The 26,290-nt window shown below is 39.9% G+C and overlaps 1 protein-coding gene across 3 annotated transcripts in view; it reads left to right on the top strand.

The window, feature by feature from the left end:
* ctif (CBP80/20-dependent translation initiation factor) overlaps window positions 1–26,290 on the top strand; it is a 197,518-nt gene that overhangs the window by 114,622 nt on the left and 56,606 nt on the right. For all 3 annotated transcript variants that reach the window (XM_057818177.1, XM_057818175.1, XM_057818176.1), the window contains exons 3-7: window positions 7,035–7,106; window positions 7,186–7,308; window positions 7,392–7,465; window positions 9,674–9,778; window positions 9,885–9,963. In XM_057818177.1, the coding sequence (XP_057674160.1) occupies window positions 7,035–7,106; window positions 7,186–7,308; window positions 7,392–7,465; window positions 9,674–9,778; window positions 9,885–9,963 (453 nt within the window). The remainder of the gene's footprint in view (window positions 1–7,034; window positions 7,107–7,185; window positions 7,309–7,391; window positions 7,466–9,673; window positions 9,779–9,884; window positions 9,964–26,290) is intronic.

Below are 26,290 nucleotides of genomic sequence, written 5' to 3'. Positions count from 1 at the left end.
ACATGTCTAGATGTGACTATATATCGAAAAGGTGATATATCGCGATACTTTGTCGCCAAAAGGTTATCGATACACTCCTACCAAGAACCGAGATGTCATTTTAAAAAGTGTCACTGTTTAAAGAACAAAAAGAAAAACAGTAACCGACAGGTTGCTACCAAAATCTTGCATTAGAATAGTGTGTACGTTAACTCACTGGCTGCCATTGACAGTGCTAGACATCTAATTGATTTTGACTGGGTTGGAGGTCTAGCGCCGGCAATGGCACTGAAACCAGAGCATTCACAACCGGTCTTTTTTGGATGTTTGCAGTTCACTTCCTGTTCATTTTAGTGCATTTACAGGTTACTTCCTGTTGATATTGAGTCACTTCCAATTCATTAAAGGACATTCTTGAGTCACTTGCTTTTCAGTAATCCAAAATTAACAGGAAGTGACCCGTAAATGAAAAAGGAAGTAACCGAAAATTACCAGGAAATGACATGAAACGCCCCAAAATGAACTAATTGCTTGACATTGGCTGCCACTGACGGCCATAGACGTCCAATCAGTTTCAAGTGGGAGGGATGGCAGCGAGTGAACATTTGTTTATAATCCCTACCACTTCAAATAAATTGGACGTCTACTAGTGATAAACTCATTCCAATTCAAAGCAGAAGGATGAAATGAGCTTGTTTTTCTGTTTATTAATTGAATTTTAGAATATCATGGAATGATGTTGTGACCCGTGTATCGATAATTGTTGTATCGCAATATCTATAAATAATCGTTGTCTTGAGCCTTGTATTGCGTATCGTATCGTGACATATCCAGAGGTTCACATCCCTGCAGCTGAGCACATTTGATCATTAAAACAAGCATATTGGCAAGGCAAAATATTGTTTAGTGGGAACCACGGAAGACTTGTAGTTCTTAAATATAAATGTTAGTATGAGTTATAATAATTTGATATTCAAACCCCGCTTAATGTTTTCGTTTTTATATAATTTGAAAAATTAGTTCAACTACTAGGTCGCCATTGTTGTTGACGACACAATGCAGCGCTGCCGTACTTTCACAATGTCACTCGTTAGCTACATAACCATGTCGTCGGTTCTGCCCTTCCAATTTGAACCCGAGCGGAAGAGTGATGAGCAAGACAGCACTGTCGATATTTCACAAAACGAGCAGCAAAAACAATTAAATTACTGTAAAGTCTCCAGCGGGATTCGAGCCCATGTTTCCCGTGCGACAGACGAGCACGGAGACCACATAACTATACTTCTGCGTGACGCTAGAGTCATGATTTTCCTTATGAAGCAGGGGGCCTCAAATACAAATCTTGAAGGTCTACAACTTTTTTTTTTTTTCATACAAGCATGGGTCCATTTTACTGGTGCACGATAATTATTGGTCCGATAATTATCGGTCTGATAATAGGAATTATGACGTCATCCCGATAAATCCAATAACATTATAAATAGGACCGATAATATGTACTGTGCTGGCTTTACAGTTTACGCACTTGTATGGGAAATCAGTTGACCATTTGCGGGGCATTGCTCCCACCTGCTGGTCAGAATAATTCGCTGCATCTATTTTTTGTTACACTTTGGTTCACATTACAAGCTCATTCACTTACACATTGCGGTGTCTAGCGGTAGCATTGACAATCGTGAATGCTATTGTTAGGTTTCCGCCTCGGGAATATATGTCTGTAAGTATTTTATGTTTACTATAACATGCGGATGTGCAACATATGTTTACTTCTGTGGTGAAGGGTCATATGTACAGAACTTCATAAGTTGTTGCGTTAAAGAAGCCAGCCAATGCTTTAGTAGCTCAAGCTAGTGTGCTATGCTATACAAATAATAGTTGTGTATATAAGTGTATTGTGCAGTTTGTTGTATATTGAGTATTGAATATGTGTATTTTTCTGTTGTACTTTCACAATATTAAGAAGAGTGTCTTCCCATAAAAGCAAGAAAAGACCAAGTGGAATGGAAGTGCATTCATTTTTAGCTGGCTGTTGGGCAGTGCAGAAGTGAAACACGCTGTTTTGTTCATGTCATTATGAAAAATCTGATGAGCTCAAAGGCAAATCTATGTTGAATCCACCACTAGTTTTTTTTTCTTTTTTTTTTTTGGGAAACCTCCAGGTGTTAAACTCAGGTTATACATTTGAAAAATTATATATTTATTATCGGTATCGGCTTTGAGGAGCAGGAAGTTATCGATATCGGTTTTAAAAAATGGATATCGTACACCCCTAGTCCATTTATTAATGTCTGTCAAGTACAATGCAGGTCGAAGGTGGTAAGGTGGTTTTCTTTTCACCAAACAAGAATTCCTTGCACATTCTGATAAATAAAAATTTACAAAACCTTTTCTTGACTTAAAATGAAAATACAAAAAGAAACATGCAAGTACTTTGTTTACACATGCACACTAAATGATTGACAAGATTTGTCAATGAGATGCAAACATAAAAATTGACAGTAACTTTAACTGTTAAACACTGCTCAATGAGAGAAATGGCATTTGGGGGGTTACAAAGCTGTTTACTCACATCATCAGGCAGTACTTTAGTGCGTGTGGTTGATGAATCTGAGAGTGAGATTTGTTTGATTTTTGTTGTCATTTCCTCCTTTTCTTTTCCTTCTAACATTGCTGGCATTACTTTAGTCATACACTTTTTTATCATTTCTCCATCAGAGAACGGTTTATGTTTGGCCAACACCCTCGACACCCTGAGTGAGCACTCTGTTGCAATTTGTTGTTGTGTCATAGATTTAACAATAACCTTGCTTGACTCTTGATATGACTGCTTCAACGTTCTCAATTCTGATGTAGGAGGAAACTTCTCTTCAAAAGAGCTGTGCTCTGTAACATAATGGCGTTTCACATTTTCACTTTTTATCAGAGCAACTGTCTTTTAGCATATTAAGTAGCCTACATAGTTTTGATACTTGCAGTTAGTAAATGAACGCATATTTGTCAGTCCATTCCTCATTTAAACGGTGATTTTTGTTGTCCACTTTTCTTCTCTTGGTCAACTTTGAGCATGACATTTTGTTAGATTCGGTCTCCTACTGGTGGGATCAGAGGTTGCGCTAGACATTTTCGTTGTCTGTCATTTTGACTGACAGGGTCATAAAAATCCAGTCATAATCTATTTTTACCAGTCACTTAAATTTTTAAAATGATAATGATGACATATTCAATAGTATTTAGTTTTCATTCATTTTTAATTAATATTGTAACGCTTGTCTGGTGGCGAAAAATTAGACACGGAAGTTGTATTTTTCTCCCTCTTTTTACTCTGCTTACCGCCAACAACACCAACAAAACAACTCCACTCCCAAAGAAAAAGAGGCAACTATATAGACCCCAATCACCAACGTCACACAATGATCTTAATTGTGGTTGTCAGCCCAAAATCTTCTAAATATATATTAAATGCATCTTACCAGATATAAAATGACTACTACATAGTCTGTGGATCGTTTGGTGGCCAGATTTCTTGTCGAATTACAGCAGTCCATCTCGCTCTCCTCTTCGGGTCTCTCAGAATACGGTAGAACTTCAAGTCTCTCCGTCTATCTTCTCTGTTACTGCAACCAACCGCCACACACGCCTTCGCCATTTTGATTATTAATGTTAACGAGCAGAAAAACACGCCGTAATAGGAGGCATGTACGTAGCGGTAATGTGTAAACACGACGAGCTGACGGACAATATGGCTGCTCCAGTCAGGGGGCGGAGTTGTGACGTCATGTGATTGGGGTCTATAGACAAGTTTCCTGAGCGAAATACAGGCGCCGCCATCTTGGAAAATGTCTGCTTCGCACTTCCGGTCCGGTCGAGTAGCAGTGTATTAGCAGTGTATTGACGACGATAAAACTACGAAATCAAGCCAGAGAAACCCATGGAATCTTCAAAAATTGATTCAGCACGACCTAGATGACACGTAGATGAGATTGGATGGCAGTTCGTGTCACTTCGTTGATCATTCGTGGACAAAATTATTAACAACGGTCAGCCTGTGTTAACGTGAGGAATGGATTGATACTACGGCCATTAGTGACCAAAATGTGGTGAAATTACAAGTTATATTACATTTGCCGACTGCAGAAGGGCTGACATGGATTGTTTTGTTACAAGGAAATGCTACAAGGTTATGTACATATGATGTAAACACAAATAGTATGTCATTCTTTTTTTTATTGCAGGCATTGATCGCAATAAAACATTTAGACATGATTCAATTTCTTGTTTTATTTAAAACGATTGGTGCACTCCAAAACAGGTCAATAAATCACATTTATAAAAGTATTGCAAAAATAGCATACGAGAATGTGATATCAGACCGCAGAGCTCCGGAGCCTCGTGAACAAATAGCGACATCACGGAGGCCCTCGGCGGCATTTAGATGTGCTTTTTTCCCGTCCTCGGTAATTCCAGCTCCAATAGCATATATTTAAAGACGCTACCGTTCACAAGTTCGTAGTTGGATCACGGCGATCTCGGCGAACCACCGTCTGTCACAATTCCTGCCTCTCTCGGCCTCTCCCGGGAGTCGAGCTGTCATCATCATTGTGGAACGCAAACTATATATGTTCGATATATGTCCATCAACGTACAAGTCAAGTTGTCTTCTGTTTTATAACAGCATTTCCCAGCTGTAAACAAACGAATAAAAACTTGTAACACTTGGATTTATGCGGTGCATTCAAACACTATTAGCAACAGGCGGCTAGCAGCAGTAGCAGAAGCTAGTTGTTGTAAAAATGATTAAACTTCGTAATTACAATCATCATCGTAATATCAACAGCAAAGGCAACAAGTCGTTTCATGCGCCAGATTTTAGGTTTCGTATTTTTAGAGCACATTACCTTCCATAACAGCGGGGGCATGACTGCAGGAGCTGTCAGTTTTGTCCATCTCCTTCCCTCCCATGACGAGTACGAGCACCCATGGTTTGGAAATCGACATGGTACGAAGCATGGAGGCCTTGGCTTGGTTCTCCACCCGCCTACATCAAAATAACATTCCCGGGATCTTGTATAAAGACCTCCCAACTTCGAGTCCACCGCCATTGACTTCAACGGTAAACAGGCGGAAACGGAAGGGGAAGGAAGACATAAGGAAGTCAACCGGAAGTACCTCAGAAACTTGTCTATACACAGGCGACAATCTAGTCCACCAATTGGATGACGCGCTGGCACACCGGGTGCACCAATAAGAACCTCGCGTTGATGTGTCAATCACGGTGCTGCCGCAAGACCACGGTGACGCTACAATATTCTGACAGAATAGCCAACGACGTCTTGCATTAAGAGAGACAATAGCTAATTAATATGCCACCCTGTGGTCTGGGGTGTGAATTGCAACCTGTCAAAATGACGGACGGACTTCAGTTTTTTCCGTCACCGTTTTAAAAAACCGGTCAACGACGGAAAATATTCGGTTAACGCGACCCCTGGGTGGGATATTAATTTTTTTTTTTTAAAAACATTGCAAAGTGCCGGGTGCGACTCGTGTTTCACACTGCTCTAGCAGCATGAAGGTTCTCTCAGCCAGTCAGTGCATCCATGCACGCTCTCTCAGCCAATCAGCGCGTCGTTGTCATAGAGATGGCAACAGAATTTGGAACATGGATGATATTTAACTAAAATGAAACAGAACTTAGCCATAGAATAGTAGCACATAGCGATAGATCGGCGACTCATACAAATAATATATTGTAACGAATGGGGTTATAATATAGCGGGGGTATTTCCATGCGTTCCTGAATGTACCACATGACTTACGGGAGTGAGGGAGGTGCGGGAGAGCGAGAGACGTGCCTTCCTGTTGTTGTCGTTGCTTTGGGGGTTGCTTGTGCATCGGCTGCAGCAGACAGCGGTCGTGTGTTGTTTCAAGTTTCCAAAATAAATAATTGCAACCTAACTAAGCGGGTGACTCTTGGTCAACATTACAATGCTCTAGACCGCAGAGAGTGTGCCATGGTCCGGTCGTGGACCACGGTCCGCTAATTGAGGACCCCCTTTATTAAGCATTCGCAACCCAAATGTGTTGTCGGTCTGTGCCGTAAAACCTGAAAGGGAAACGTAACCAAAAAGAAAGTGCGGCTGGCTTGACCACGAAATTGGAAAATGCGGTTCATTTCAGACAGAAAGCAGAAAACAATAACATAGGGATTGCGTAAAAGGGTTTATTGAACACACACAAAAAAACAATCGCGAAACAATCGCGAAAAGGGAGACAGAAAAAGGGTCCGTGACAGCAGGTCGGGATCAATTAAAAAAAAAAAAAAACGAGGGACAATAACGGTGAGAGGCAGACAAAAAAACAAGGCAATGGTGCAACTAGCAGCGAAGGGATATAGAAACTGTCAAATTGCAGCAAGTCAGTATCTCGTCAAACCGCCTAGGATCGGTTTAAAGACATTGCTGATGAGCTGGAATTGGGTGCAGGTACGACGTTGAAAACTCATCCCACAGCTCTGTAACAAAACAACCTGACTAGCAGCAGAATGTCACAAAATTATGCCAGTCGTCATACTAGCTTCGCTTGCTAGCTAGCACAGCGATTGTCCCAGTCCAGCCAAACCGCGTCATCACGCCCAACGTGCATTGCGTGTGTTAAATATGGCGCCCTCCGTAGGTCAAAACATGTACTGTACTAAATATTACAGATTTTTAAAATAAATGGCAATAATATATGTGTTTCTAATACAATATTTTTGTAAAAGAGAACAATTGTGGCTTATTAGAGCCTACAAGTCTTTAAGTCAGAGGTTCCCTTTAAATAATGAAACAATTTTCATTAATAATATTTGGGAAATTGGGAGTTTGGAATTTTCTCCTACAATCAAATTTTGACCAGCTTTAAGGGTGTCAATTAAAATAGTGATTAATAATTACAATTCCTGATTTATTGACTGGTGTCATTTGTTGTGTAGTATTTGTTTTGTAGTAATGTACCTACACTGGGGTGTATCACATAATTCTAATAATAAGTCCATCCTCTTGTTTTTGTCTCATTTCTAGTGGACAGACGACTGCAACGACTACAAAGAAGGCAGCTGGACGTCATCACAAGGAAGAAGTTCCTCTAAGCCAGTATGTGTGTTCTACAGGGTTGGAGTTGGCCTTTCCAGGATGGAAAAAGTCTATTAATTGTTTTTCACACTCTGCGCAGGATGAGTGGGAGCATAGCAGTAACGGAAGCTCAGGTTCCAGGCCTAGCTCTGGGTCCAGACCAGGTTCTGGTTCCCGATCTGGCAGTAGAGGTCGAAACAACCATTTTAAAAGCTCCAATAAGGTGCTAGCTCAATTCACGTTTCATGTCAAATACTGATTTTGTATGCGTTGATAATGTTTTCCTTTCTGGTGTTTGTATTGTAGAATGGAAATAGAGACGTCTCCTTGGACATCCTAGGCACAGACATATGGGCTGCCAACACAATGGACTCATGCGGGTGAGTGCTTTGCTCACTAACTTGAAGTTTTTTTGCTACGCACATCACATCTATATTCACAGACTCAAATAAGTCAAGTCATTTCCACGGCCACAGTTAGAGTTATCCGATAATGACTTTTCAACCGATAGCCGATATTCCGATGTTGTCCAACTCGTAAAATCCGATCCCGATATATGCGGTCGTGGACTTGACATATTCATTATTTTTCAATCGTTTATATTTCATTTAATTTTTACACCATGAATGGAAATGATCTGAACAAATCTCAAGCATCTTAGTCTAGAGAGACATCTAATGGTCAATAAGCATAAATGCTATGCCAAGCTTTGACCAGCCCTGTACAAAGGCAGAAGGCTTCTTCATTTAACATGCATACTGGCCCAAAATCGATAATGAAAAACCGATGTCGATGTTATCTGATATCATTTTAAAAATATTTTTACAGTGCTGTCCAAAAGTATTGGCACCCCTGCAATTCTGTCAGATAATGCTCAATTTCTCCCAGAAAATGATTACAATTACAATTGCTTTGGTAGTAATATCTTCATGTATTTTGCTTGCAATGAAAAAAACACAAAAGAGAATGGGGGGGGGGGGGATTATAATCATGATTATTTTACACAAAACTCCAAAAATGGGCCAGACAAAAGTATTGGCATCCTTTGGAAATTTCATGTGATGCTTAACAGCGTCTGTTACTTATCTGTGGCACATAACAGGTGGTGGCAATAACTAATCACACTTTCAGCCAGTTAAAATGGATTAAAGTTGAGTTAACCTCTGTCCTGTGTCCTTGTGTGTGTGCTACATTGAGCATGGAGAAAAGAAGACCAAAGAACTGTCTGAGGACTTGAAAAGCACATTTGTGAGGAAGCATGGGCTATCTCAAGGCTACAAGTTAATCTCCAAAGGCCTGAATGTTCCTGTGTCTACCGTGCGCAGTGTCATCAATAAGTGTAAAGCCCCTGGCACTTGCTAACCTCCCTAGATGTGGACAGAAAAGAACAAATGATGAGAAATTTCAACGAAAGATTGTGCGGATGGTGGATAAAGAACCTTGACTAACATCCAAACAAGTTCAAGCTGTCCTGTCGTCCGAGGGTACAACAGTGTCAACCCGTACTGAAAAGGGACTCTATGGTAGGATAGCCAGGAAGACCCCACTTCTGACCCAGAGACATAAAAAAGCCAGGCTGGAGTTTGCCAAAACCTACCTGAGAAAGGTAAAAAACCTTTTGGAGAATGTTCTCTGGTCAGATGAGACAAAAGTAGAGCTTTTTGGGAATAGGCATCAACATAGAGTTTACATGAGAAAAAAAAAAACAAGGCCTTCAAAGAAAACACGGTCCCCACAGTCAAACATGGTGGAAGTTCCCTGATGTTTTGTGGTTGTTTTGCTACCTCTGGCACTGGACTGCTTGACCGTGTGCATGGCATTGTGAAGTCTGAAGACTAACAACAAATTTTGCAGCATAATGTAGGGCCCAGTGTGAGAAAGCTGAGGCTCCCCAACAAGTCATGGGACTTCCAGCAGGACAATGACCCAAAAGCACTATAAAATGGTTTGAAAGAAAGCAATGGAGGCTTCTAAAGTGGCAAGCAATGAGTCCAGACCTGAATCTCACAGAACACCTGTGGAGAGATCTGAAAATGGCAGTTTGGAGAAGGTACCTTTCAAATCTCAGAGACCTGGAGCAGTTGGCCAACGAAGAATGGTCTAAAATTCCAGCAGAGCATTGTAAAAAACTCATTGATGGATACCTGAGGCGGTTGTTCGCAGTTATTTTGTCTAAAGGTTATGCTACCAAGTATTAGGCTGAGGGTGCCAACACTTTTGTCCGGCACATTTTTGGAGTTTTGCATAAAATGATAATGATTTAATTAGTTTTAATTCTCTTTTGTGTTTTTTCATTGCAAGCAAAATAAATGAAGTTATTACTACCAAAGCATTTGTAATTGCAATCATTTGCTGGGAGAAGTTGAGCATTATCTGACAGAATTGCAGGGGTGCCAATACTTATGCCCAGCACTGTATGCGCTACACAAAACACGCCAGACGTCCAATCCATTTTAACCGAGAGAGGAAATGGATTGACATCTCGTGCTGTGAATGGCAGCCAATGGGTGACCAGAGGGGTATCAACTATTTTGAGGACGTGTAATTTATTTTTTAAGCATCATTCTCTGTTTGTCTCTGGGCCGCAGGGGGACAGGTTGGGACGTGCAGCCAGAGAAGTTAGACTTCAGCCACTTTCACAGGAAACACTCAAGAGCTGCGCCAAAGCACCTGCCGCACATCGATAGAGAGGGGTATGATCTGCCATTTTTTATGCAAAATTCAATATTGCATGTTGAAAATGTTCCATATTATCATTTGCTGCTCAATGCCTGATGGTGTAATTTTCCCCCGTTTCAGGATGAGCAAAAACAAGTTTGAGGAAGATGATGGCATAGACTTAAATGACATAGAGAGGTTTCTACCCCACCTGTGCACTGTAAGTTTCTTTATTTTTTGTTTATTTTGTAGTTCTAGCCATACTACAGGGTAAATATCACACTGATAGATAATATTTCTTCCAGAGATTGCACTCTGGTTGGTAACAGGCAAAAATATAAGCGCAACCCTGCTTGTGAATAGAGCTTGTGAAGAGAGGCTGACTATAAATTACCCTCTGGTGACATCCAGTGGTCCATCGGTGAACTGCGGTGCAAACCGCTCTAAAATGCAACCCTGCCTCCTGGTGGTTCTTTATGTGTACAACATTAACAGAAGTTCATTTAACATAGGGGGGTTCCAAACTTTTTTTTCACCTAGGGCTGTTTACAGAACAATTAACCCTTTGTAGGGCAAGTGACTATTTTGGGTAATTAAAAAAAGTAGTAGTAATAACTAACCCCTTGGCGTGTGTCTTTGGGTATATTCTACTTTATCAATAAGGTCATCTTCTGGGGCTTATGCAGTCATCTTATAGCTCCTCGATGGATGTAAACAGCCAGTTTGCACACAGCACTGACCTTTTTGACTTATTGAAATATTCCAGAACTTTAGCTTCAGCAATTTGAATCCGCCCACCTATTATTGAGGTACCAACACTGGCAAACTGAGCAAGGTAGCTAATTAGTGGCTAGCCAGGCGCGCAGAGGCTGAGCAGGAACTTTGTTTTGGGAAGCTATAATTTTTGTAACGGGTCATAAAGAGTGTGAGAAGGCGGGTTGATCAAAAGTCATCATGACGAGTCTAAAAGTGTGGTTCGCATTATAAACAGATTTTTGTGCTATGCGCAGTTGTGGTCTAAATATACATTATATATACTGTATCTTTTTTTAGGCAAATTTGACTATTTTAATGTTCCAATTTTGTAGTACCTTTATAGATTCAAATACAAATGTTGAATTTACTTAAGGTTTATAATTAGAAAAATGGAGAAACTCGGAATTCTGCGGTGGTTTCTTAATTTTTTTCCTGGAAAATGCATATTGTCCACGTTCCTTTGCACATAGTACCGTATATTCCTGAGACCGGATAGTCAGATGTTTTCCTGAAAAATGTGTCAACAAGTGAACTTAATGTGCGTAACTGATTCTGCAGATGTGTGACCACTTACTATTACCATCAGACACTTAGCATTGTGTTTTCGAAAGGTGATTTGTGTTTGGCCGTGGTGTCAGAAGATGGCTTCAGTTCAATAATGTCACCCTTTTCTTCCTTCCCTTTCGTCCGAGGCAGAACGTCTTCCCTTTCCTTCTCAGCCTTTGGGTCGGTGATGCATTAATGTGGCATTTAAAGCCAAAAGTGGCCCAACCGCACTGTTAAGGACGCCTTCCTCATTGTATACATCACGAGCCAAGAATGTTATTTCCAGTTATTGAAGGATGGGGTTAACCTCACGTGTCCCAAGGATTGGGTGTGCCGACCTTTTACCGTGGTTCTCATAATCTTCTTTTTCCTCATTGTCATCAATTGAATACCAAATAACACTTCACTATGTTCCATTTATTAGGGATGGGACAACTAGGGTTGGGCATCATTTGAAATTGAACGATTCCGATTCTATGTTTCGATTCCGGTTCTGAGCGATTCTTGATTCTGATTCATTTAAAAAGCAGGGTAAAAAAAAAAAAAAAAAAAAAATACAAAAAATAAATAAAGAGGCACGGTCAAAAAATTTAAAGTTTAAAAATTTATTAGTTTATATTAATGTCTTAAATTCTGGATGATTATTTGGATATGGATTATTATTTATTATTATAACTTTATTATTTATAATTTTTTATTAGTAAAATTAATAGGAAGTTTATAAATTATATGAACTTCTCACAGGGCTATTTTTAGCCTGTATATAAATATCAGTCTTTGAACTTGAACGTGATGAAGGTTCTTTCCACTGGAGTGCACATTCACAAAGATGTTTATTTTTCAAAAGCTCACGGAGAAAACATTTACATATATTCTTTTGCATACATGTACCTTAGCTGGGAGCTACGATGAAGCATTAGTATAAATTCTTCCATTGATTATAATTTGAAGATATTTTACTACTGTTGATTTTAACAGAGGCATCTACTGCTTTTAGATGGCGGCTGTTTGCCAACGCCAGCGAGTCTGTCATTTTGCATCTAGTTCTATATACATAATATCGACCATAGCCAGACACAATAATGACTTATTCTCGTACTATTTTCCATCCCTCCACCCATCCACCCATCCATCCATCCATCCATCCATCCATCCATCCATCCATCCATCCATCCATCCATCCATCCAACTGGCCAAATTTGGCCATCACTGCTCCCTTGGGAGAGATGGACAATATGCGACCTCCTGCTGTCAATACTGTTGTCGTCCAACATCCCTCATGCACCTCAGCATGCGTTGCAGCTCTACAGATGGAAATAACGTTCAATCTTCTTGTTCTGTACTAATTCTTTCTTATTGTTCCAGTTCTTTCCTTAATTGATAGTTATGCTGTTTAGTTTGTTCTTATGTGATCATTTTAGTTTAATTTTAAAACTGTGAGTTTGAACGACCTTTGATTTCAATGAAGTTGTATTATTTGTTCTTGTTCGTAAAGTAGGTGGAGGCTAGTTCCTCTGCTAGCACATTATAAGTAGGAATTTATCTTCCTTACCTCATGAGTGCCACACGATGGCTGGCGGCTACTCATAGTAAAGATGCTGGTTTATTGAAGCGATTTCATTTTAATCACACTCTGTGCCGATTGTGACTTTTTTTTTTTTTTTTTTTTAATCGGCAAACGATATAGCGTCATAATACAAGTAACGGTTTTTTTTTCAAGACTCTAAATCGCACCTGAGTATAAGTCACACCAGCCCGTAAATGTGCAATGAAGAGGAAAAAAAGTATGTGTACGTCGCATTTTGGGGGGGAAATTTATTTGATTTTATATTTATTTTTATTAATTTTGTTCAGCCATTCTCAGTTGCCTTTATAAGTTACCGCCAATGTTGAAACACAGGCCTTGAGTGCCCTCTTGCGGATTATGAAACTAACATGTGAAATTCAAACTATATAATAATGTGTTCATAATTTCAAGAATATAAGTCGCACCCCCGGCCAAACAAAAGATCAGCGACTTATAGTCCAAACACTCAGTGCAGCATTCATCACCTGCAGAAGCATCAAGAAAATAGACTTTAGTAGCGGAAAGAAATTTTTATGTCTACTTGACGAACAGTAGCAAAATGTCCTATTTCAATTGAAAACAAAATTAACAAATTATTGCTTTTTACATAATGCTTAAAGAAGAATCCCTTCTCGGCCCAGGATCACATGAAAAACAAAGCCACGCCAAAGAAAACAACCCCCAATTCCAAATGACTGGACAGTTTTTCTAGTATGTTAAGGAATGAGCAGTGTTGTTGTACCGGGAGACGATTACAATGTTGTAAAAGAATGAAAGGCAGCAGAAAGGGAAGGTTAGGTGAGAGCAGTCATTGAGGACATATCCGCTCGCTGGCCCAGGAACAAAGAGGCAGGCCGGAGCTGAGATGTGTCGCAGACTGCCTGGCCCCTGTGCCTGGACGCGTACGTGCAGCCGAGCAGGACTTGGGAAGTGGACCTAGGGAGGGGGATGTCTGGGCTGGACTCTATTTTGTGGCAGTGTATCTGCCAGCTGTCAACTGCATTCCACTGGCAGATTTTACCTTTTATCATCTCTTTCATGTTTCTCTTCCCCCCTACCATTTTGACTTCATCTCCCATCGCGCTTGATATTTGACGTCTCCTTCTCCCCGCATCTCATCCTCCCTCCTTGCGCTCCACTTGACGTCCTTTGCGGTTCCCCACATCCTTCAAATGTTGGTGGGCAGCTGAAAAACATCTAGGGAGGAGCTAGGGGGGTCATGGTGACCGGTAACCCCCCACCCTGTGGGCTTTTCCTGCTATTGTTCCTGCTCTTGATCCTGCACTATGTTAAATATTTGCTGGTCACTTCTGCAGTTCGACCCCATTGGTCTTTTTCCCTCCTTAGACACCTCCGAGGCTTTGGTTCTCGACACTTTCCGATGAGGAGTTTGTATTACCAAGATATGTTTATTTTTAGCCATAATGCAACAAAAATACTTGTTGAAGGGAAACAATGACAATAATGTGGAGGTAGTGTCATCTGATGTTAAGCTATGAGGTTGTGTTCTTTGAACGCCATTAATTGTTTTGATAATCAACTATCACTAATATTGCATTTTTTTTCTCCTTATAATAACTCCTTTTTATGAACACACGTCATGACAGTTTGACTTCTGAAATGACTATTTCTGATTAAGTTCAATTTTTAGCAACACCTCAGTTTTTTTTTTTTTTTTTTTTTTTTAAAGGTTGTTAAATAAGCTTTCGGGTCCTTCACTTAGGTTTGCAAGATAAGAGTTTAGAAATGCAGATGTTACTCTTTTTGTGAGTTGTTGGTGTTGGCCTGAAAATTTTGGAGCAATTATGGCTTTCTTTTGAATTCTTTACAAAATCAAATTAAATGAGTGTTAGTCCGATTTATAGGTACGTCATCATCTTGGAAACAAATTGTCTATTGAATAAACTCTTTATCCTATTATAAACTTTTTTTTTTTTTTTTGCTTTAAATGACAGTGGGACCTCGACATACAATCGCTGCGACACTCGGTCTTTTCGACATCCGACGTAAAATTAAACTCTCCATTTGTTTCTACATCCGACGACTACAGCGCCACAGACGGACGTACGGTGGATTTTCTTGAGAGAAATGAACACAGGTTCCAAGAAGGTTAGTGCAGGTGGTGAAACAAGGAAAAAGGTGGCGCTTACTATTGAAATGAAGATGGAAATAATAGAAAAATATGAGCGTGGGGTGCGCATCCGTGAACTGGCTCAACAATACGGCCATAGAATGTCTACGATCTCGACGGTCCTCCTCTGACCTCCGTTCGCCAGTCTTGGTAAGTTAAGGTTACTATTACCGTATTGGCCCGAATATAAGACGGCCCTGATTATAAGACGACCCCCTCTTTTTCAAGGCTCAAGTTTGAAAAAAGACTTTTTGAAACATGATTATAACAATAGAGAATAAAAAGCATGTTATTTTGCCTCATTCAAATCTTAATATCTGAACATATGAATATATCTGAATATATGTATATAAAGTGCAATCCCATTCATGCATGAATGTCTTCTGGTTTTTGAAATGTAAATAAACCAACCTATTGTGATAAAACAACAAAATTGCAATAACTGCATTAACCATCAAAGTGAAGTCTAACTGTAACTGTGGTCTTGAAACAAATCTGAATAAGGAAAAACATTGCAATAAAATAATGCAAACTGGTTAAACTTCAGAGTAGCTGCGATCTGTCATGACAGAACATCGCTTCAACGATATCTGGCGCCATCTAGCGTGGAAAATGGGTATAATGTCTAGACCGCGAATATAAGACCACCCCCACTTTTTCAGTCTTGTTTCAATGCAAAAAACACCGTCTTATATTCGGGCCAATACGGTATTTAATGTGGTAACATCGGCAAAGAAATCGCCAGCTTCGTCAGGCTTTTATCATTTCTTTCAGAACTTGTCCAATACAACACGCCTTCTGTCCGCCGTTGTTGACGGTGTTCTCAACAAAACATTAAAAGAGAAAGTAAAATCTAAACCGCACCTCTTCCTCTCTGTCTCACATCAGCGACGCGGTGCGTTCAGGTACAGCACACAAAACACGTCCGCCACATTAGACCCCGGTTCGTGACATTATTCCAGGAATTATTATTTTATTATTCCGGTTTTTATTAATAATTTATTTGGTCTCCTATGTGTAGTTGCCATTTGTAATAGTACCAGCAGTATTTATTAAAGAATTTAGAGTTGGTTTTCAGGCTGTGGAACCAATAAACTGAATCATAATGTATTCTTATGGCACAATCCTGCTCGACATACGACCATTTTGACTTACAAACACGGTCCTGGAACGAATTTACTTCGTATGTAGAGGTACAACTGTATAATTATTAAAATAATTTTTCTAATTATTTTTTGTTTAAAATACTGAATACATGGCATATAACTCGATCTAATATGTGCAAAATGGAGTTTTCCCAACCTGATAAATGTACGAATTGTAACGAAGGATACACCAGATACATATTTGCATGCTATTTCGCGGTGTGAACCTGCACAACAGTTCTGGTTGCAGGTAATGAAGAAACTCTCATCCTTTTGAACTGCAGGATTCCATTTTCTCCAAATCTTTGTCTGCTTGGCAATCTGAAAGCTGTGAATATCTCAAATAATCAAACCCATCCACTACTGGCAACTTTAACGATAGCTAAAAAAAAACAAAAACAAAAAAAAACACTATTGCTAAATTGGAAAAATAAAGTAAATATTCATCCGAACCGATGGCTAAATATAATAAGCTAACAATAGCACCACTATGTTTAAAGGTAACATATGCAGTGTATTTGTTGTTGTTGTTTATTCTTCGGAAGTTCAGGATTTTTTTACATTAAGCTTAATCTTCGGTTTAGTTAGTTGGTGGAGTTGATTTCAACAAATTCCGTTTCATTTGCAAGTTATTTGTTAGTTTCAGGGTTCCGGAGTGGCTAAGCTAGCGCAATTAATCCTAATGTCAAAAATCCTGAACCTCCGCTTTAATACTTATATAACAAATGTTAAGATTGTGACCTAGAAGACCCAAAATGTCAGTCAGTCGCATCTTAGGGCGTTACAGGAAGACAACAACAAAAAAAGTCAGTTTTTCCTAGCAAATAGCTATCAAAACATGAACAAATAAACATGCAACTAGGCCAGTTTGTAAGTTGCAAGCCACTCATATAAGCGTGGGTTTACCATACTAAAGTTCTTGTTCCTTGAGGTGTTTCGATTAAAATTTAGACACTGGGGAACTGTTCTAAATCAGTTTCACATAACACATTCTTAATGCAAACCAGAGTAAAACAAGCCTAGCATTGATTCCTCTAAGATGATGAGCTCGCTGTCATTAGAATTTAGCACAACGTGCACGTATGATTGAAGTCTCACTTGGGAGCTTTGGCAAGAACAGAGGGTTAGCACATGAAACCTATGCTGTAGCAGTGGGTGTTGCATGATTACATTTCTATAGGGTACTACAGTTCCCCACGCCTCTCGACACTTTGATCCCACAATGGCTTCCATCTCCTCCAGCATCCAGACCACCAGCTGCTTTGATGTAGCTGTCTATCTGTCGGCGCTCCACTGTGGCTTCGGCCTCAGATCACGCTTATTTAATGAGATGTGGATGTCAGGACCTCACATCTTTTCGCTTCCTTTCACCGATCACCCACTGTACCTGACTGATGGCTCCAAATCTCCCCTTTCTTTACCGCGTGTGAGCATCATTTACAGAGTTAGATCAAAAGAGCCCCTGAGAAGCTATCATCAAACTCCAAGTAAACCTGACACTGGGGGGAATTCTATACTACAGGGATTTTTACAAGAAAATACTCTGCGTTGACGTGATACCTGACATATAAGCTTGACTTTCCGTCGAATGCAACAGCAGTCGACTGTCAGTGCGGGTTTTCTGATCAGACTTTTAAGTACTGCTCATCAAATTGTCTTTGAGCAATTAAAAGATCATTATTAGTGCACAAATTACAGTTGTGGTCAAAAGTTTACATACACTTGTGAAGAACATAATGTCATGGCTGTCTTGAGTTTCCTGTTATTTCTGCAACTCTGATTTGTCTCTGATAGTGATTGGAACAGATACTTCTTTGTCACAAAAAACATTCATGAAGTTTGGTTCTTTTATGACTTTATTATGGGTGAACAGAAAAAAGTGATCAAATCTGCTGGGTCAAAAATATACATACAGCAGCGCTAATATTTGGTAACATGTCCCTTGGCCATTTTCACTTCAATTAGGCGCTTTTGGTAGCCATCCACAAGCTTCTGGCAAGCTTCTGGTTGAATCTTTGACCACTCCTCTTGACAGAATTGGTGCAGTTCAGTAAAATTTGAAGGCTTTCTGACATGGACTTGTTTCTTCAGCATTGTCCACAAGTTCTCAATGGCGTTTAAGTCAGGACTTTGGGAAGGCCATTCGAAAACCTTAATTCTAGCCTGATATAGCCATTCCATTACCACATTGATGTGTGTTTGGGGTCATTGTCCTGTTGGAACACCCAACTGCGCCCAAGACCCAATCTTCGGGCTGATGACGTTAGGTTATCTTGAAGAATTTGAAGGTAATCCTCCTTCTTCATTATCCCATTCACTCTCTGTAAAGCACCAGTTCCATTGGAAACAAAACAGCCCCACAGCATAATACTACCATCACCGTGCTTGACGGTAGGCATGGTGTACTTGGGGTTGAAGGCCTCACCTTTTCTCCTCCAAACATATTGCTGGGCATTGTGGCCAAACAGCTCGATTTTTGTTTCGTCTGACCACAGAACTTTCCTCCAGAAGGTCTTATCTTTGTCCATGTGATCAGCAGCAAACTTCAGTCAAGCCTTAAGGTGCCGCTTTTGGAGCAAGGGCTTCCTTCTTGCACGGCAGCCTCTCAGTCCATGGAGATGCAAAACACGCTTGACTGTGGACACTGACACCTGTGTTCCAGCAGCTTCTAATTCTTTGCAGATCTGCTTTTTGGTGATTCTCGGTTGAATCTTCACCCTCCTGACCAATTTTCTCTCAGCAGCAGGTGATAGCTTGCGTTTTCTTCCTGATCGTGGCAGTGACAAAACAGTGCCATTCACTTTATACTTACAAACAATTGTTTGCACTGTTGCTCTTGGGACCTGCAGCTGCTTTGAAATGGCTCCAAGTGACTTTCCTGACTTGTTCAAGTCAATGATTCGCCAAAATTGCTAATTTGTGTTGCTGTATGTATATTTTTGACCCAGCAGATTTGATCACTTTTTCTGTTAACCCATTATAAAGTCATAAAAGAACCAAACTTCATGAATGTTTTTTGTGACAAAGAAGTATCTGTTCCAATCACTCTATCGGAGAAAAATCAGAGTTGTAGAAATAACTGGAAACTCAAGAGAGCCATGACATTATGTTCTTCACAAGTGTATGTAAACTTTTGACCACAACTGTAGTTGTTGAGGTTATAGCTACTCATAGGTTCCTGCATGATATTAGGCTGCTCAAGTAATGAATCCTATTGTGATCACGACTTTGACTGTCACGGTTAAATGAATGCAATCGTTGTTGTTTTTTTTACATGTCAAATATAGTCCCTGCTGCAGATCTAATACCGTATTGGCCCGAATATAAGACGGCCTTGATTATAAGACGACCCCCTCTTTTTCAAGACTCAAGTTTGAAAAAAGACTTTTTGAACACCAAATTTTTATACAGAAAATAATTACAGTACATCCGAAACAAATGATTATAACAATATATTTGAGAGAGAAAACATGTTATTTTGCCTCTGTAAACTAAAGTGCAATCACATTCGTAAATGAATGGCTTCTGGTTTTTGAAACGTGAATAAACCAATCTATTGTGATAAAACAACAAAATTGCAATAACTGCATTAACCATCAAAGTGAAGTCTAACTGTAACTAGTCTTGAAACAAATCTGAATAAGGAAAAACATTGCAATACAATAATGCAAACTGGTTAAACTTGAGAGTAGCTGAGATCTGTCATGACCGAACATCGCTTCAATGATATCTGGTGCCATCTAGTGTCGTGAATGGGTATAACGTCTAGATCGCAAATATAAGACGAACCCCTCTTTTTCAGCCTATTTTCAATGCAAAAAACACCGTCTTATATTCGGGCCAATACGGTAAAGCACCTTCCAAACCAGTTGTCATCCCACCACAAGGGGGCGAGAGAGAGCGCAAGGTTAAGGCTTCAGTACTATTGACAATAGCCACGTTTACATGCTGACTTTTATTCATACCGATTCAAATCATTCCGAATGGAAATTTCACATCAGCTGTTTACATGTCACTTCATCTATTCCGATCCAGCGTTTACATGTGACTGCCTTTATTCCGAAAGGACGTTTGACAACTGCCGTCTGACATGCGCAAATTAATCAAAACAAAGCGTCACGTTGCAAAACATGGAGATCGATCGTCAGATCAGCTGCTGTTTTAACTTTTCGAGTGGAAACAAAACTTCAGAATGATACGCCGTTCATTTAAAAAGTTGTGTGGGTGCGCTGTGCGTGTGCTTGGAAGCCATGTTGCAAGTGACGTTACTTACGTCACCAAGTGACGTCACCACGTCAGTACGGAGCATGCGCAGAAAGAACGCAACCAGACACCATTCCGCTTCCCTGTTTACATGATATAATTTTACTTCTAATCGGTTTGGGAAAAGGAATATTCCACCCCTGTGAATCGGAATGAAATTCCATTCGGTTTGGGCCTGTTCATTCCGAATGAGGTGTTTATATGGAACACATTTATTCGGTTTGAACAAATATTCCGATTGTAATTGGAACATTTGGCTCCATGTAAACGTGGCAACTGATAGACGTCCAGTCATGTGACTCTTTATCCATCTGCAGTGAATTTAAATTAATTTGTTACCAGTAAACGACCAAACCATTTGACCTAGGATGTTCGTTCGCTGCCAGCCCTTCTAGATCAAATAGATTGGATGTCCATCGCTGTCAATGGCAGCCAATAAATTAAGCTACCCAAAAGACAAAAGAGTGACACCTGTTCAGTAACATTAACGAAAGATTGCTGGCAATATTGTTTTTGGCAGCCCTTTAAATTTCGTCTTTTGGACGAAAATACTTATTAAGCTTAGTCATATTTTAGTCATTTTAAAATGTTTGTCTTCATCTAGTTTTAGTCGACGAAATCTCATGCAAATTTCGTGTAGTTTTAGTTGACAGTTACTCAAAATGTTTTCGTCTGTAAAATTCAAAATTTAGTCCAAAAATAAATAAATGTATCTAACAATTTCGAATGAACATAGACTAGTACATATTGTAGCATCTACAAGGACAGCACCAACTTGGTGTTGATAATCCACACTCCGCAGGAAAAGAAGTACATTTTCAATTAAACCCACCTGGAAGCCATGAACTGCATGTAAAAAAATGTCCAAGCGTTTAACACTGGAAAGTCTGGGATTTTTTTGCCATTCTTAGAGTCTAGCCAGAAGTTGCAAGCAATCAGTATTTCCCATTAACTGTTCATTTACCAAACAAAACAGCTCAAGGGGGATGTTGGGTAAATGCCATTTTGCCAACAGCTTGCCTCTAGATTTATTGACCAGAAAACCCAGATGATTTTAGACTGGCCAGTGTTTTAACTCATTCACTCCCAGCCATTTTCACCGGAGCAACCCCCTTCGCTCCCGGCCGTTTTACTGGATTTTGACTGATTTTGCAAGGCCCACAGAAAATTCTGTTCTATTGCTATATAAACATGGAACCCACCAAAAGAAGGAATAGACTCTTCTTTCAGCAGGAATAAAAGTTAGTTCATATCTTTTTCCATCCTTTAGAAATCAGCATTAGAAAATAGCTTAGTTTGAGCAATTTTCCAATTTCTGATGAAAAAAACAGAAATTATGCTTTTTGTAAAAGCATACATTTCAAACATAACTTTGACTTTAACACAGCTATTTTTTTGCTTTATTTACATCCCAAACATCTGAATAATGTTTTCCTTTTACAAAATAACATAAAGAACAAGACAAATAGAGCTTTGATAGTAAAGTAACAATTTATTTACACATAACCAACTGAGAGATGAAGCCAGGGTAAACTTTTCCCTCATTCCCTCAAAGATGGATATTTATGAGTCTTTCCAGCACGGACTCAACGGCATCGTCCGCTGCACTGGTGGTCCCGGTCGTTCTTCTCTGTTGTCCAGCGGCTGGCATCCCGGGCATCCTCCCGGTTGTCCTGCTCGGTCGTTCGCTCCTGGCATCCCGGACGTCCATTCGGTCATCTTCCACCGGTGCCCCAAGTCGTGCAGCCGGCCGTTCATTCCGTTGAATCGGGTTGGGGGTCTTACCAAATGCGCTACTGCCCTCCAGTTTTATTGCTTTAAAATGGATTTTCACCTTTGTGCTTTGGAGCTAAGTTGAATCAGAACCTAGAGATGTCTCTTGTTAAAAAAATACGTAAAAGACGTATAAACACGTCATTGGGACACTGAAACAATTAAAAATAGAACGTATTTATACATTTTCGGGAGCAAATGAGTTAAGAGGACACTCGCCCTTCTGAAGCTAATGCTAGCGCGAATGCTACGCTTCTGCTAGAAGTTACATTTAACATCTGATGATCACTTAGCAGAGACCTTTAAAGGCTAAAGCAGCATTGCATAGTCTCTCTTGCCAAGATAAGAAAACAACTCTTACCGTGTTTCCAAACAAGCAAGCTGGAGCGCAGCCTAGCTTTAGACACATCCTAAACACCAGTAAGTAAAGTGAGGGATTTTAAAAAAATCCACAGCCACTATTCAAATGAATAAATCTGTCATTTTAATTCGAACATAACACTGTATGACTTTTTTTTTTCATTCAGCTTTGTTCAGGTAGATGGGATTTTATTGGATGCAGCTCATTTGTAGATTGAAACCAGTATCATTCATCCTTATGGGAATGTGTTGTACTTTAGAGTCCCTCCCTCCATCTTTTATGTGCTCATGGCCTTAAATTTACAATCTCATGTTGTCATTTGTGCACTTCTTCCCCCCCAATCCTCAGTGCTCTCAACAACCTGTCCTGTAACGCTACTCTTGGGGAACTTTTATATTTATTGCTTTGGCCACATTCCCCAGTAACATAAATAAACAGAGAGAGAGAGAGAGAGAGAGAGTGAGTGAAACAATGGAGCGCTCCAAAAATGGTGCCAGAATTTTTATTCTATTTGAAGGAACTGGGGAAAAAAATGCGCGTCACTTTTTGCGCTACGTATAACAGTTGCTCTGTTTTCTATTCGCATTCTCTGCTTCCTTACTTTCCTTCCTTGTTCTGTACACCTCTATCACGAGCGCAGCAGCGTTCGTTCTAATGAAACGATCAACAATGGTAATGAGATCATGACCTTCCTTGGTACGCCTGGGATATTTCCATACAGCCGGGTTAAAGCGAGGCCGTTTGTTATCTACCGTACATTGTTTCCTTTGCGCTATGCGACGTGCATCGTCCCTGCAAGCATCGGGAAACTGCGTGATTTGTCTTGAAATTCTCATGGCTACTGTGTGACAACATCCTCTCGTTGAGACTCAAGTGCACTATATACAGTAGGGGTGTGACAAAATATCGAAATGGTCATATATCGGGATACGTCGTATCCCAAAAGGTTATCGATATGCTCCTGCCAAGAATCGAGATATTGCTTTAAAAAGTTGTCAATGTCTAAAAAAATATATATATAATAAAATGGAACCAACAAGTTGCTACCAAAATCTTCCACCAAAATAGTGTCTTAGTTAACTCTAAGGCTCCATTGATGATGCTCGACGCCCAATCCATTTAGACTGGGAACATTTGTTCATTCAAAAGCAGAGCATTCAGTCATTCTGTCCGATTTTCAGGGCATTTATAGGTCACTTGCTGTTCATTTTAGGGTATTTGGAGGTCATTTCCTGTTGAGTTTGAGTCACTGCGTATTCATTTGGTTGATTCCCAGGTCACTTCCCGTTCTGTAACTCGAAATTAACAGGAAGTGACCCATAAAATACCCCCGAATCAACAGGAAGTAACTGAAAATCAATAGGTAAGTGACCTTAAATTGCCCAAAATTACCTCATTGCCTAGCACTGGCTGCCACTGACGGGCATAGACGTTCAATCCGTTTGAAGTGGGAGGGAGGGCAGCAAATGAACATTCCCTCCCCAGTTAAAATGGATGGGACGTCTACTTGTGAAAAACTCGTTCCAATTCACAACAGAAGCTTGTTTTTTTTGTTCATTCGCTGCCATCCCTCCCAGTTCAAAGGGATTAGACGTCTACTTGTAAAAAAGTCATTCCAATTCACAACAGAAGCTTGTTTTTTCTGTTTATTAGTTTATTAGTAGAATTTCCTAGAATGATTTCCTGACCAATATATCGATAATTGTTGTATCGCCATATCGTCAGATCATCGTTGTCTTGAGCTTTGTATCGCAAATCGTATCGTATCGTGAGGTACCAAGAAGTTCCTACTCCTAATATAGAGTGGACGGTTAATCAGTGTTGTTTGGACGAAATACTTATTAGTCATTTTAGTCATTTCGGAATGCGTTCGTCTTCGTCTAGTTTTAGTTGCAATTACTCAAAATGTTTTCGTCTGTAAACTTCAAAAGTTTTAGTCCATGAATAAATAAATTAATAAAAGATTTCCAACAATTTCGAATGAACATTGAAAGACGAGCACATACCGTATTGGCCCGAATATAAGACGGCCCTGATTATAAGACAACCCCCTCTTTTTCAAGACTTTTTGAACACCAAATTAATTTTTATACAGAAAATAATTACAGCACATCTGAAACAAATGATTATAACAATATATTTGAGAGAAATCTTAATATCTGAACATTTAAATATGTAAACTAAAGTGCAATCACATTTGTAAATGAATGGTTTCTGGTTTTTGAAATGTAAATAAACCAATCTATTGTGATAAAACAACAAAATTGCAATATACCAATCTATTGTGATAAAACAACAAAATTGCAATAACTGCATTAACCATCAAAGTGAAGTCTAACTGTAATTGTACTCTTGAAACAAATCTGAATAAGGGAAAACATTGCAATAAAATCATGCAAACTGGTTTAACTTGAGAGTAGCTGAGATCTGTCATGACAGAACATCGCTTCAATGATATCTGGCGCCATCTAGCGTCGTGAATAGGTATAATGTCTAGACCGCGAATATAAGACGACCCCCACTTTTTCAGTCTTATTTCAATGAAAAAAAACACAGTCTTATATTCGGGCCAATATACCCTACCCACCGACGTCACAAAACCACGTGCTCGCTGTGTGGTTCCGCCCACTTGTCCGTCATTTTGTCTCTGTATTAGCATTGTTTTCAATTGATCGAGGAATTTAAAATGCATTTCATGGAAGACCCGGTGCTTTCTGATGCCGTAAACTCACTGGATGTGTTGCATAAAAGGCGTTATGTGGAAAAGCTTCGTTCTATACAGTCGCCAGATCCATATTTGATGCCCAAATCGATGTTTTTCGACCCACTGTCTTCGCCCTGTCTGCCTGACATCTGCTACGCTGATATTTACAATTATCTTGTCCACACAAAATCAGCCTATTCTCACGAATATTTGAAAAACTTCAAGAGCTTGGAGGCTTATAAATACTTCGTTGCTGGTTGGGTGAAACAGGTCCTCGTCCACGAAAATTCGGCAGGAATCTATCTTGTGCTTGGAAAGGTGAGTTACGAAATTTTCAATTCAAAATCTTTTGTTATTGCTAACATCCACTGTCAAGTCTAATGTCGTTTGTCAATGGAGTTAAGGCTTTTAATGTTTATATGGTTTAGCGATAGCACTCTCACTACATACATACGTGTATGTTGTCGGCGATTAGCCTAGCAATGATCTTAATTGTGGTTATTTGTCAGCCCCGTAGACGAGGCCAGTTTCTTTCACTTGGTACCAGCTAAATATTATTAAAAAAATAACGATGGTGGAAGAAAGGGAAGTCACAAACATCTTGAATTTGAAACTATGTCGTACTACGTCGTATGTTGTCGGCGATTAGCCTCGCAATGATCTTAACTGTGGTTATTTGTCAGCCCAAAACCCTCTAAGTATATCTTAAATGCATCTTACCGGATATAAAATGACTACTACATAGTCTGTGGTGATTTTTTTGGTGCCCAGTTTTCACGTCGAATTGCAGCCGTCCATTTCGCTCTCCTCTTTGGATCCCTCGGAATACGGTAAAACTTCAAGTCTCTCCTTCCATCTTCTCTGTTAGTGCAACCAACAGCCACACACGCCTTCACCATTTTGATTATTAATGTTAAGGAGCAGAAAAACACGCCGTAAATAGGAGAAATGTACGTAGCCGTAACAGGTTAACACTATGTTTTGACGGACAAGTGGGCGGTACCATTCAGGAGAGCGGAGTTGTGACCTCACGTGGGTAGGGTCTATACGGTAATTGTAGTCTATAAGGATATCGCCTCACACAAAAATACACACGGTCCCAGGCTTCAACTGGGACCTTGTGGTTTGGTCAGATGAGACCAAGATTGAGCTTTTTGGCAACAAACACTCTAAGTGGGTCTGGCGTGCCACGAAAGATGCGCATGCTGAAAAGCACCTCATAGCAACTGTGAAGTATGGGGGTGGGTCAGTGATGCTGTGGGGCTGTTTTGCTTCCAAAGGCCCTGGGAACCTTGTTAGGG

The sequence above is a fragment of the Corythoichthys intestinalis genome, chromosome 17, assembly GCF_030265065.1.
Source record: "Corythoichthys intestinalis isolate RoL2023-P3 chromosome 17, ASM3026506v1, whole genome shotgun sequence".
In the NCBI taxonomy this organism is placed as follows: domain Eukaryota; kingdom Metazoa; phylum Chordata; class Actinopteri; order Syngnathiformes; family Syngnathidae; genus Corythoichthys; species Corythoichthys intestinalis.
Note: the sequence above shows the minus strand (reverse complement) of the source record. Positions and strands in the feature narration are given on the sequence as shown.